General features: G+C 42.2%; 2 protein-coding genes across 4 annotated transcripts in view; one reads left to right on the top strand and one right to left on the bottom strand.

Annotated features, from left to right (window-relative positions):
* The window catches only part of Inae (inactivation no afterpotential E), a 127800-nt gene extending 115171 nt beyond the window's left edge, over positions 1–12629 (top strand). For all 3 annotated transcript variants that reach the window (XM_078194865.1, XM_078194863.1, XM_078194864.1), the window contains 4 exons: positions 3704–3897; positions 10825–11169; positions 11468–11642; positions 11816–12629. In XM_078194865.1, coding sequence (XP_078050991.1) covers positions 3704–3897; positions 10825–11169; positions 11468–11642; positions 11816–12094 — 993 coding nt within the window. In that variant the 3' untranslated portion in view covers positions 12095–12629. The remainder of the gene's footprint in view (positions 1–3703; positions 3898–10824; positions 11170–11467; positions 11643–11815) is intronic.
* A 779-nt stretch (positions 12630–13408) lies between these two features.
* Positions 13409–14387, bottom strand: LOC144477269 (PAT complex subunit Asterix). The gene is made up of 3 exons (XM_078194868.1): positions 14272–14387; positions 14028–14160; positions 13409–13884 (listed from the first exon to the last, which is right to left on the bottom strand). Exon 3 carries the CDS (start codon positions 13875–13877, stop codon positions 13545–13547), a length of 333 nt encoding a protein of 110 aa, XP_078050994.1. The 5' UTR covers positions 13878–13884; positions 14028–14160; positions 14272–14387; the 3' UTR covers positions 13409–13544.
* Positions 14388–14405: the final 18 nt, after the last annotated feature.

Below are 14405 nucleotides of genomic sequence, written 5' to 3'. Positions count from 1 at the left end.
ACCATGATGAACGTTGTTGTTTATTTCGCAGGTATTCGCTCCCAGCTCTGTGCCTCGAACGTCGAATCATTCGACGATCGATGACAGTAGTACGAATCTTATTTGTTGTTCACCGCTTTCGTTGTACCTAATTTACCGTACAGGGTGTCCGAGTTTAATGTATCGAGAGGCTGGAATTAATTTATGCGACGCGAAATTTGTTAGCATTAATTGTATTTTAATTTTTAATTTTCAAATTTTGATTTTTAATTTTCAATTTTTAATTCTCAATTTTCGATTTTGAATTCTCAATTTTGAATTTTGAATTTTGAATTTCCAATTTTGAATTTCCAATTTTGAATTTCCAATTTTTAATTTTTAATTTTCAATTTTAAATGTCTGGAAATTCTGTGAATTCTTCTATTGTTTTGCAAATGATCCAGGAATATTTTCAACGAATATATAAAATCGACAAATTGCCCGTGAGGAAAAACAATGTTCGTAAGAACTATAGGAACACGGGTCGCGTAATTAAGCAGTAAACTCGGCTCGCTCACCGGCCGAATTATCAGAAAACACGGCGTGATTAACGGTTTAATGAACTCTAATGAGATTCCTGGTCCACCCGGTGCTTAGCCAGAGACCGTAACGTCGGAGCAATGAAATCACGGTTTGTCTCCGGTCCCCGCGCATTTCCCGTTCCCATTTAACGCGCCAATGTTCGCAAAGATTGTCGCACAGACGTGATCCAATAAGGATGAAAGAACACCTTCAAAGATCCGATTATGTCTTTCCAGCGAATACCTTGTTTTCACTCATAGAATATTTGAAGTGTTCTGTATAAAAAATGTCAAAATAGGATGACCCTATTACAAATCAAGGAAAATGACAGCTCGCATGATTTCAAGCAACTTCTTCCTTCGCGAAAATGTTCCTCGTCGCTTCTTTTACGAGTAATCGACGAAAAAGGCGGTCCAATCAGAGAGCGAGTGCAAGCGGCGCGGTAGTGCGTCACAGCGAGCGCGGCGCGACAATGGCCACGTGGGTGGAGCGCTAGACATCTCCCTCTTTATGATTGGTTCACGTTTTTCGTCGATAACTCGATAACGAAGGCATGTAAAACATTTTCACAAAGGAAAAAGTCATTGCAAATACCTTAGGAATCACCTCGTCCCCTCTGTTAAATTTTAACTAAAACTCTTGGACACCCTGTACAGTTGCTCTCTATAGTCTCATTACTAGTCTGAAAATATTTATTATAAATTTTCTGCAGAATTATCATGGCCAGAATTAATTAGAAAATCTGCATATTTCTCTAACGTCTTCAAAATTATGAATAATTTAATGACGTCATAAAAATTGCAATCTATTTAATATATTAGACTATATTATACTAGACTATAGAGGATAGAATACGTAGTCGATAGACACGCATATAAATGCAGTTACATTACCGCTTATGTCTGTATTGTGATTTCAGTAACTTATTGATTGATTTCAGCATCTCGTCGGTTTCCATCCTAATTTCGCTGCTGTTTTTTTAGATCACGCTAATGCATCGACAACGAGGCGGAGGCAACGGCTGTTCTCTGCTTCCGCTTTTGCATGCGAGTGAGACGATCGCACATAGCGCACCCTTGCGATTAGGGTAGCCCGGCGTGTATAGATAATCTTGTTATTATGTAGGAATGCTGTGACTAAATGATCCCTGCGTAGGTAATAAGTAGCAGGAACTATAGGTAGACAGCTGTGTGCGGACATCATTTTACAAAGTGCCTAATCGATTGAGATAGCCAAAATTGACCTCAGGGAATTTTTTAAGGATTTTATGCTGATCGATAGCTAACTAACAAAATCGTTGCCAGATTTTTAGGCTAGATGTGCCAAAATGGGAGGGACTAGTATAAAAGGGGAGGAGTAAACACAAAGTTGGATGACCTAATACAAAAGAGGAATGAATCAATACAAAATAAGAAGGGCTCATACAAACACAGGAGGAACAAGTACAAAAAGGGAAGGGCTAATACAAAATGGAAGGGGATAATACAAAAGAGGGAAGGGCCATTACATAATTGGTAGTGTTAATACAAAATGGGGAGAGACTAATCTTAACAAGGATGGGCTAATCGCATCAAGGTGGAGCCAAACCACGACGAGACTTAGCTAATACAAAAGTAGGCGGATCAACCTACCAAGAGGCGTGGCTAATCTCCAGGTGGTTGGGACAAACAGCTATAGTACAGTATAAAAGTCTTTAAAAAACCTCCAAGGGCAATTTTGACCATCTTAATCGGTTAGGCCCTTTCTTTAATTTCCCGACACTGCTATGTTTCACCCCGATTGACTATCTTGTAGTTTAGACCTATAGTGTGTGTCCCAGAATTCGTGTTGTACTGGAATATTCCTTAAGCGATTTCATGTCACTTCTTCCTCAGCGAAAATATTCTCCAACTCTTTGTTTAAGAAATATTAATTAAAAACACGGGCCAATCAGGGAGCTAGTACAACTGCTCTAACTGTTCTCGTTCTTTTATTGGTCCATATTTTTCATTAATAACTCGTTAACGAAGCCTTGGCCAACATTTTCGCTGAGGAAAAAGTTACTTTAAATCATCTGAGGAATGATTCTCTCCTAAGTGCAACAGAAGTTTTAGGACACCCTGTAGATTGAATTGCAATCTCTGAAATCACGAGATAAACTTCACAGATTAAAAAACACTTTATTCTAAATTAATAATTAACACGTTAATAACGATTCTATTTCCTATATTGCAATTCAATTTCGACAAGCTCCACGTTAGACTAGATATTAACCCACAGAAAGCGGACAAAGACGACCGCATGCAAGGCCAACGCCGGGTCAGTTCTGACTCAATTCCAACGCCCGACTGCATCGTGACAGAATCTTCTTCTGCATGGGAATGTTAGCTGTTACTTGATTAGAATCTTACCTCTCTGCGAAAATGGGTATGATTAATAATTTTCAGAGGACAGGAAACTTGTTCGCGAATTACCGTTTATCGATTCTCGAGCGTCACGTGACCCGGTGTTTGCTATTAGAGGGTTAACAGAGTGCAGGTTGGATCGATCACCTCGGCGAAATGAAATGTCCCCGTTGTTTTTTATTCTGCCTCAGAACCTTTCGCGGTGTCAAGGCTATTTCTATTTTTTATAATAATCTATGACAGAAAATCACAAAATTTAAATAACAAAAGAAAAATAGGTATTTCTTCAAAATCTATCAAACTTGGAGGAGTCATTCTTTAGATGATTTGGAGTAACTTTTTCCTTTGCGAAAATGTTCTACGTGCCTTCGTTACCGAGTTATTAACGAAAAACGCTGACCAATAGTAGAGCGAGTGCAGGACGCGGCGCTGCGCAGGGCACGCCCCTACCGGTCCGATTGGTCCGCGTTTTTCATTAATAACTCGCTAAGGAAGACACGTAGAACATTTTCGCAAAGGAAAAAGTTACTGCAAATCATCTAAAAAGTCACTTTTTTCACCTCAACATATATATTATAAGATTTATCGAACAGCTATAACGGAGGCATTTTAGATCATGCCAGTGCTCGCGCCAGCCCGCGCGACCGCGACGTATACGTTCGAACGAAGTTAAACGAAATGTACAAAAGATCTGGCGAACGATGTCCCTTCGAATCGTGGCTAACCAACGCGTGCCATTACGAGAGGATGTATGGCTGAGGGTGTGTGGTGTGGATTAGGTGTCAGCGTGCAGAGATCGGGGCGCCGCGGAGGCCGATGCAGCAACGCATGCAACGGTTGCAACGGACCCAGAGACCCATCGGAGACCCGATCAACGATACGCCGTACTCCACCATCAAAGTACACTGGCCACCTTGCATAGCCGCGACGTCGACCTCAATGCCACCACACACTCTTCTCGCCACGACACAAGGTACAGAAGACGTCTTCAGGCTTCTCGGTGTCTTTTCCATAAAGAGTTCACCGCCCGCGCCAGTGGTATCGTTTATCAAAATGCTAATCTGATGTTCTTCGTTTCGCCACGAGATGACGTTACTTTCGACTGGGCCCAATTTAAAGCGTCATGGTAGTTACTTGGCACGCTTCTCAGCAGGTGGCGTTATGTCATGGTCATCTGCAAATGGCGTCTATTCACGCTCGCCTGCTGGTGGCGTCTACTCACGCTCGCCTGCAAGTGGTGTTCTCTCATTCTCGTCAGCAGATGGCACTTTATCGCTGCTACTCCATGAATTAGCGACCTCCTCATGTGCTCTTCTTTACCACCCTTACTATTTCCCATAAGACAGGGTTCCCCACACATCAGTGAATCATCCAGCAGGTCAAAAATGCTCCCTTTGTTCCTTCATCCTTCACAGAGTAAAAAGTGTGTCAATTGTACTTATATTAATTTATGCAAGGGTTAATTTAAATTGTTAAACAGTACCAAGTTTAACTGACTGCTTCTAAGTGGCAGTATAAATATTTATAGATAAACTCAAAGTACAGAAGTCGGAGATAAATTCGCGATAGCTTTCCATAGGCAAAGAGTCCAATCACTGTGTGTATCACTTAATCCTTTGCTATATTAACTGGGGTGATAAGTGTCCCCTGTTTCTTTCAAGTTCCTTGTTGACTAAGCAATTGAGTTCCATTCTATATACCCAGTGTCTCAGAATTACTACAAAACAGAATTACAGAAGTCACAATAATAAAAATAAAATTTAAATTAAATTTAGATAAAATTAAATTTTGTATTAAAAGAAGTAAAATAATTTTCCATATAAAAATTATTAAAATTTTAAAATTAAACACGGATAGAGACGATTTTTCAGATGATTCGGAATAACTTTTTCCTCATCGAAAATCTTGACCGAGGCTTCGTTATCGAGTTATTAACGAAAAGAGAACGCCCCGCCCTCGCGGTAACAAGTGCGCTGCGCGACTGGCCGCGAGGGCGTGGCGCCAGTAGTACTCACCCTCCCATTGGCCCGTTTTTTCTCTTTAATATCTCGTTAACGAAGCCACGTAGAACATTCGCGCTAAGGAAAAAGTTTCTTCAAATTACCCAAGGAATCCCCTGGTCATCTCGTTCCGTATCTAACCTCATTTCTAGAACCAGAATCAAAGAAAGCTTTTCAGCCCTTGATTGCCTGTTTCTTCGCGCTCGAAAGAAGGAATCCGGAGAGCAGTTCCGTGGATGTTACCTGAAGAAGATATTTCGGTAAAGGGTTGAATTAGACTTCGCCGGCAAAGCGAAGCGATTAGCTTGGAAAGAACAATATCACTGGCGCGAGGTCGCTGTAGACGAGTCTCCAGGAAATGATTTCCTACCGAGGTGCTTCCGCAATTAATCCTCTTTCCATAAGGTCCTTAACGGAGAAAAAAGTCGGATCAAACGACACTATTGAAATTACGCAATCTCGTTATCAATCTCCACGAACAGGACCTTTAGCTCCAAAAAGGATCTGAAAGCCTTGATATCTATATAATATCCAAACGAGAGATCGATACCAAGGAAGGTATCTTCCAAAGCAAGGCTCAACGGAGGAACTCGCGGCAATTAGGCTCGTTAAGGACAGGTCTACAGCGACCGGCGAGCTCCGAGAGATAAATCATTTTCTGTCGTCGTCACCATTGCAGCCCATTCTCGTCACCTTCGTTCGCATTCGATCTTAACGCACCCACCCGTCCACGGTATTCTTTAGTCGTAAACATATATCGCTCTCGCAAACACACACACACACAAACACACTTCTCCATTCACCAACGAACAACCCGAGGCCACGGGGAAGTGTACGTATCCACGCAAATGGACGCCGTAGAGATTAGTAGTGTGTGATATCGGATCGGTTTTCGTACGATCAAACGTGATCGGATCGATTGACTGGTCGATTTAGAGCAGTGACGAGCGATCTTACGACAAGGCGTATTCGAGTACGGAGAATGTCTGATCGAGCAATGCTCTAAGTTGGAGAGAAAGAGCATTGGCAAACTTCGACGAGGTCGCTGGTTACTCATCACTGGATTAGGAGAATGGTATTCACGATCGATCATGCATGTGCACACCTAGCATCATTCTACATTACGCTCTTTAGACGCGCCATAATGCAATGACTCTTGCCGGATGCGATTTAGGTTTATGCCGTTAACGTGGTAACCGTTGAAGACCGTCTTAGGTATCTGTTTCCCTTTGATAATTGCTTTGGTTTAATTTAGTGGTTAATAGTAGCTGGGGTGCGGGTTTTATGCGTCTGATGAGCAGAGATTAGTATGGTGAGGAACTAGCGGAGACCTAACTGAGACCTAACTGGAACCTAACTAAGAAATAACTGAGACCTAATTGGGACCTAACAGTGGCCAAATGTCGACCTAACTTGGACCTAACTCAGATTTAAGTGAATTAAATAATAGTTTCCTTCGTCAGATATAAAGCAGACTTAATCAAAATTTAATTCATTATTAACTGACTAAAATCTAACTGAGACCTAACTGGGACCTAACTGAGACCTAATGGAGACCTAACGTAAACCTAACGTAAACCTAACGCAGACATAACTCAGCATTAGATCTGACGCAAGAAACTATTATTTTATTCACTTAAATCTGAATTATGTCTTAATTTATGATTTAATTCAGATTTAATTCGTAATTAACTGACTAAAATCGCCATGATATAATGGTGTCTCACTTCGAATCTAACCAAAAAGTTATTAAAAACATTGAGGCATATTTAAACATTGTTCAACCATTTATATATAATTTTCTAGAGCAGTTTTATAATCATCATATTTAATATAAATTCTCAACAAGCTTATTCCTGCGTCATTTATAGGTTACGTCCGAGCTAGGTCCTCTAAATCAATGGCGTCTACATTCCCATCTTATTAAAATCATTGAAACTCCCAAAATAGCTACTTTCATAATCAGTTCAAACTCGCATAAATCCCCGCACAGCCTCTTTGAATAAAACAGCGAAAAAGCTGGGAAAAACTGCATCCCAGATTCTTTGACGGTCGACAAATCGGTTAACAGGTTAATAATCTGCACTCCCCCTGTACGACTCTCAGCAAAGGTAAAACTAGTTACCGTAATCCAGTACGTAGTCCTCCGATCCCGTTAAACCTGCAACAAAAAAAAATGAATTTTAGCAGCGGAAAATCAAACCGGAGCCGCATCAGTCCGCTTTTGTAGCGCAAAATGGCGGCCGCGCACCACGTAATCCGTTTTGGGGGTACTTCAAATACCGTGCGCCACGAACGAACCTCGTTAACCGGTATGCACTTTATTAACCGAGCCGTCTCGCGGCGTGTCCCCGTGAAATATTTAGCGAACGTTCGCCGGCAGGTCTTGTCGCATAATGGGGGATGAAGAATGCAGGATCAAAGACGGTTCTTATTATCGAGAAAGCCGTCGCGGAATTCGGAATCGTCTCGGCGAAATTGTCTCGCGAAAACGTAAAGAACAATCTATAATTTTTCCTATAAATGGCCACATAAGTGTCTCCATAAATGTCCACATAATTGTCCTTATAATTGTTTCCATAATTGTCCCTATAATTGTTTCCATAATCGTCCTTCGCTCTTCTCTGAGCTCTAAAAAATCAACTACCCCTTTATCATCTTCAATAGAATCGAATCGATCGTTCAAGGCCACCGGACATGATCTACAGCATGCACCCCATGATCCAACGTGTCCGAGAAAGTGGTCTTGAAAGGTCGACCCGAATTCCGGTTTGGTAAATGATGCACGGCACGGCGTGTTCCCTCTCTATGGGCGCGCGTCCCCGGGGCCGGTAACGCGATTACGGAAGAGTTCCCGTCGCCTTGGCGCATCCCCCCGTTCCTCACGGTCTCAAGGCGGAATTTCCTACGGGGATCAATATTTTTGTATCGCCATCGGGAAAACAGACGCCGGGGCTCTGTGTCGCCATTGTTCGCTCGCGGGGACAATGTGCCGGATGACGACGACGGCGACGCGATTACAAGCGCGATTATAGGGAGGGATATCGCTCCGTCTATTCTTTGTTTATCCGTCCGCCAGATTTTTTTTAAGAGACGTGTTTGCTATTGTATTGTACCACGGAGTTATTTTGTTAATTTTGGCGGACGGTTATTTCGTTTCGCGACAGTAATGGCGCTCGACGGTACGATTGTATTGTTTGTTAGATTTTGTTTTAGTCGTCCAATCATGGGTCAAAAGAGGTTTTGGCTTTTTAAGGGAGGCTTTGAAAATTTAATATAATATAGATCATTTTGGATGAGATATTTTGCAGGATTATATTTAAAATTAGATTAGACTAAAATTAGATTCTTAGTTTAAAATTAATGCTACTAAAACATTTTTTATAGTCTAAAATAATATCCTATTTACTCTATTTAATTATGAAAAATTATAACAAGTTACACGGACAAATATTACTACTTTAGGATTTTTTCTCTTTTGTCAATTATTAATGAAATAGACGAATTATTGTCCTTATATTTTTGAAGATATAAACACTTTAAAATGTAATAATTTGTCCACTTAATCTGTGGTCTTCATTTGGCACACACCCCTATTCGGACTTCATTTGGCATACACCCCAATTTGGACTTCATTTGGCACAAGTCGCCGGTCACTTATCATTCTCGATAACAAGAGTACTGTCAGATAATTTATAGACTAGATTTGATGCAATTATTACATAGATATTACTTATATTTAAATTATTATATAGAAATTTATTCTGACCATATGCAAGATCTGCTAGATTATTGTATTAATAATTTCTTAATAACAAATGATTGTCGACTTTATTATTTTAATATTCCTAAGGGAGGTGTGCTTGACACAACGCACAGTTAAGTCAAAGTTTATCAGTAAAATTATTTTTAATAATTAATATTTAGTAGGGATGAGCCGGTACCATATTATTATATTATAACTTCTCAACAACAAACGATCGTCGACTCAAACTTTTTAGAATTGTCATGGGAAGTGTACTTGACACAATGCATAGCTAGGTCAAAGTCCATCGGGAAAATTATTTTTAATAATAAATATTTAGTAGAGATGACCCGGTACCCGACTTTGAGTAGGTAAAGTAGCGCACTAGGTGTCGATAACTTATCAACTCGGTCTAATCGCTACCGATTATACCGATCAGATCAACCCCTAAAATTTAGTTAATTCTTTCGTAAAATTTTAGCACGTAATAAGCTCCAAATCCTCGCATTTCGACCCTTGAATAGAACAGCGTCCGGCATCAGCCTCGAACCGAGGTAGCAATTGATATTATACAACCGCGCGATCGTACATAGAAGCGGCTCGGTAAATCAGTACCCATCAACGCCATACACCACTATCAATTCCTAAAAACCGGCGACTATCATTCGATCATCCGCTAAATCGTGTAGCACGATACATGGTGTGGCGTAGACCACTTGTCGATGAAAATCGAGCAGCGATCGCCGGGATCGATCGAATCCGCTGGCCCATTCGACAAAAATTCCGATGAAGACACGATTTACATGGAAACACGCGTCTATGGATATGCCAGGTTGTAACGACGCTGGGTCCGGCGAAGCCGCAGAGGCTGGCATCCGGTCACGCGTCGTCGACGGAGGCGTCGGAGGCGCGCGAGGTCGTCGAGATCCAGGAGATGGAGATCGAACAGGAAATGAGAGCGTTGCTGTCATCGTCGAGCCCGGTGAAGTCGCATCCGAGCAATCTGGCCGGAACGCCGCCCCACAGACTCTGCCTGGAGACCAGCTTCACGTCCCTCCAGAGCCCGTCGGAATTCCCGCAGGCCGGTCGCGAGCTCAGCGTCGACTCGAGGGGGATCCCGTGGGAGTACGTCAGCCTGGCCAGCGAGTTGCTCAACACGCCGAGGGCCGAGGAATGCAAACTGTAAGAATAGCACTTTTACGACCGAAAACGTCTCTCCGTCTGCGTTGTTGCCCCCGAGAAAACCGCGGGGGCCGACCATCGAGGATATACTAGGATATACCTTAGGATTAGACTTTGATCCGGAGAGCTAGGACACGTCGTTGATATTAGGCGTCGTCCTCGTGGACCGGGGATGCCGGCCGGGATAAATTTCGATGTTACGGGCTCTATACCATCACTCGATAATATCATCGGATTTCCGTCACGCTCTCTCGTTCACATTCGCTTGTTTCACGAATCGCAGTATTCACCAGCTTGAACAGCCGCGCGCACGATCATTGTTGCACCGAAGTAACGGGGCGGTCCTTGAAGGAGCGCCGTTTACAGCAGTTTCGCCGCCCCTCGTCGAATCTATGCCCAAAGTACAATCGAAGAGCATCAAAGATTGGCGACGAGGAGTGCATTCAATTACTGTGCGGGAAAGGTTACACCTCCTTGACTTTCATAGAGTTGAGTTCCATGTCGTACAGCGACCCATTAACGAAGTAGAAATAAAGGATGATCTACGGTGCTTGACCTAAGATGCTCGTTTATTTCTTGTTGGTAGGTCGGTTGGCCGACGACTAATCTAAAAATATAAAAACAGTTAAATACATAAAAATAACAGATGAATATATAATAAAACATATTCTTACATAGGCCCGCCAAAAGGTAACCTTTCGCGCACAAGTACCAACTACATCTAAGTCCGCTAAATTATCGACTGACGTTAATCGGGGTCTCACTTAACTGCTCTGAAAAATCGCTGCAATTATTATCAATACCCCAGTGTCCTTCAAGGACAAGCTTGATGCACTTCAACCAAAAGATCGGCGGCCTAAGAGAAGCATTCCGCTTAACGTCAGCACCTATTTCCTTCGAAGCCGAATGTCGCTTTTCGGCTGATGTTCCCGCGGATTGATAGAGCGACGTGAAAGGTTATTATTGCGTGTAGGTCGAATCGGCGGAGCGACTGGGACGACGCCTCTCGAACGGCCCCGCTGGCGACGCCGGAAACCCTGTCGGAAGCGTCGAGCAACCCTCCGTCACCGGTGCCACCACCGAGGCCGATGCGACGGACACCGAAGATCTCGGGAAACTTGTCAACGGCGGCGGACGACTTGAAGAACAACCTTCACTTCGCCATGCTCTCGGCGAAGAACTACTTCCTGAGGGAGGGGAACAACGGCAGTAACACCAGCAGCGGTAATAGCGAGGCGAGCTACGAGAGCGCCAGGAGCTTGACCGCTGGTCTTCCGCCGCCGGTGCCGAGGAGACGGGACTCTGTCACCGTCAGAAGGTACGGTTGAATATAGAACAATAGAAGAGGTACAATTGAATCATTGGGTTGGCAATTAAGTGATTGCGGATTTTGTTAATAGATGGCCTTATCACGTTCTTTTGTTTTATCAACGTGTCGAAGTAAATCGGTTATATTGTTTCCTTACTGTCTGGACTTTCATCTTCAATTTATGGTCTAACAAAGAACTATAACAATGGTCTTGTAATAAACTGTTACAATGCTTATTACTATGGTCTCACGATGTGCAGCTGTTCGAACCGTTTCCAATTATAAGATTTTATGTTCGATATTACAGAGAGCAAAGAGTCTGCACGGCTGCCTGCTGCAGGGACGATCTGTCCGAAAATTCTTCGCCCCACACCTCCTCTCACTCCTCCGGAGCGTCCCACGTCTCGGGCAGGGCGCAACAGGGCTACGCCGAAGAGGAGAACGACACGAACGGATCCAGCTTGGACTTTTACGAAGCCAAGGTACAATGGAGACAGGAAACCGTAAACTCTGCTTTCTCCAAAATGGCGGACGAACCCTTGCGTAGGCACCGAGAACATACTTCACGAGTGTCGGATGCCCGCGCAAGGGTTTTACACGATTAAGTGAACAATATTATATTACAATTATATAGAAGGTGATTTTCACAATTTAGGGTTCTTCCGGGCAACGCGACAGTAGCAACGACGTGTTCCTAAGCGTTCGAAGTTCCCCGGAATGCAAGGGCCTCATGGCACCGGCGACAGACTTAGGAGCGGAATGGAAGAAGAAATTCGACGCGACCGGACTGAGCGGAGACGCTTCTCTGCCTCTGCTGCGGGGTCTCTCGCCGACGCCCACGCACGGGCAGCATAGTTCCCCGTTTTTCAGCGCGAAACGGAAGAAGTATGTGTATCCGATTACGCTGGTCGGTCGAGGCGAAAGTAGCGTTTAACATTAGTACGATATTAACGACCGACCGGGGACCATATTGGCGATGGCCAGGATAGGTGTAAAGTAAACTCGTTTAGACATCTGTGCCAACAACGCAAGTCGCGTATCGATTGTTCCATGACATCGGTTTCCTCGATCCCGGGTGCAATTTGATATATTCTAAAATCAAGGGGCCACGCGCATCTCAGCCTCCTTCCGTGCAGAACGATCGCTGTATGTTCGTGTACAGTTGACGGAACCGCAGTTTGAACGTGTGTTAATCTGCAAAAAGTTAAACCCGCCGTGAGGAAAGTAGATAGCGAAATTCGAACGATATTGAATTTTTATAGTAGAATACTGTTCTCTTTCTCTTTGTACAGACAAGCTATTTCTTCATTGACGAGACAAGATATTTTTTAAGCCGAGAACAATTTTCTGCCAACAGCAAACGCATAACACGAACACCCCCCCCCCCCCCCCCCCCGACGCAAATAACGTTAACTCTATATCACATATAATGTATATGTATATATATATTCTCTCTTTCTAATATACAGCCTGTATGTATATAGAGTTAAAAGTGTACATAGATAACGTACGAGAAGAATCGCGGATGATTAAAATAATAGTTTACGCAAATTGAAATGCCTTGCTACCGCGTGAAATTGAATAAATTTATCCCTAATTAAGTTTCGTTCGCGTAATCGCTGGCGGTATCGTAGCATCGTGAGACCGCGCGGACATCGCACGGCAGTCACACCGGCCTATATTCTACACAAATATTTGTTTTAATACAAAAACTTTGGGAGAACGCATTTTTGTACAGACAATTTATATAGCGTCGATAAAAGAAAATACAAAATGTAACGCTGCTCGTTCAATCTATCGTTCGTAAAATTGTCTAGATATAATTTTCTCGCATTGTTTCACACGAACTTTGTACTTAACGCCGATAGATTACTTTAGTCACGTGTTTAAATATTTTCTACTGATTTTTTGAGGAAAAAAAACGGGGACTGAGAGTACGCGTACATGTATATAGAGTATTAATATGGGATGTAAGATAACGCAGCCACTGGGAGAAGAAGCGCTGATCCTGCAAGGACGATTGAATGGAGACGCATGATTTTTACTAGCAATCTCTTGATAATTGAAAATCCAAGGTCACTGTATTTATGTAAAAAGTAGATAAAGTATTTAACTCTATGCGATATTTATTGAATTTATTGTAAGTTATACCTGTAGAGTATCTCTAGGAGCAAGTGAATTATAGAAGAAAGGTTCATTTAATGTAATAAAGTACAATAATTTTTAAGAAATAAAAGAGATAAAATCAAAACCATGTTCCCGTTGTCTTCTTAAATCCGTTCCCTTTATTTTTCTGCTCGTTGAATTAGTCTAGACGAAACTTTCGCGAATGAAAATTATATGAAACAACAGTCAACAGACATTTATAGAAATTTTAAATATTTTTATTGAATCGCAGACGCCCATGGCGGTGTCATAGGTTGTGGATTTTGTAAGTACGACATAACAACCGCTGATATGGAGAGCATAAAACTGCTGAGGATTTGTTTCGTATCGTCGCTAACTTTAGAATTCGCGAAGCTAATGCAAGAACAGTATAAGGCGACCCACGCGCACCACTTTAGTCTCATCATCAGGCCGCACATGCTAAATATCATTCCCAATATATTCATGTAGTCTGGTGTCGACGTGTCGCTTGGCTGAGCTTGGCTGCTTGCCGCAGCAGGTTTATACCTGACTTCCTTTTCAGGACGTCTTGGATCCGACGAACTGTTCATTTCTTAGCTGAAATTTATATGCATATTCTATATTTAATGATTTAAAAACTAGAAAACAAACAAACAACTGTCACAATGCTAAAAGACACAATTTTATTATCAGCAAAAATTATAGTCTTCTTATAATAACAAATATGCGAAACTACTCACCAATCTTTTATAAAAAGTACAAACTTGTATAACAAAAATTACTATTTAGCAACGCAAATCGACTTAATCGGTTTTTTAAGTCAGCTCCGATACTGTAGCGAAGTCTCGTCAACAGGTTAATCGAAGTGTGCACCTGCAAAATTTTATTTACAATGAATGAATCGGACGAACCTTATACTTGTGGACACTTATTTTTGTAAATGATTTATAAACAGATACTTGTAAATATTATTTTACAACTTACTTTTGGTACTTAACTAATCGAGTTTTGAGAAGTCATACAAGCAGACGCATCATCAGCTGACCACGCATGGCTCCTCCATAGACGTAGCAACGCACAAGTTTCGCCCATCACGAAATCATGAATGAAGTTTCGCG

The sequence above is a fragment of the Augochlora pura genome, chromosome 11 (genome assembly GCF_028453695.1).
Source record: "Augochlora pura isolate Apur16 chromosome 11, APUR_v2.2.1, whole genome shotgun sequence".
NCBI classification, from domain to species: domain Eukaryota; kingdom Metazoa; phylum Arthropoda; class Insecta; order Hymenoptera; family Halictidae; genus Augochlora; species Augochlora pura.
Note: the sequence above shows the minus strand (reverse complement) of the source record. Positions and strands in the feature narration are given on the sequence as shown.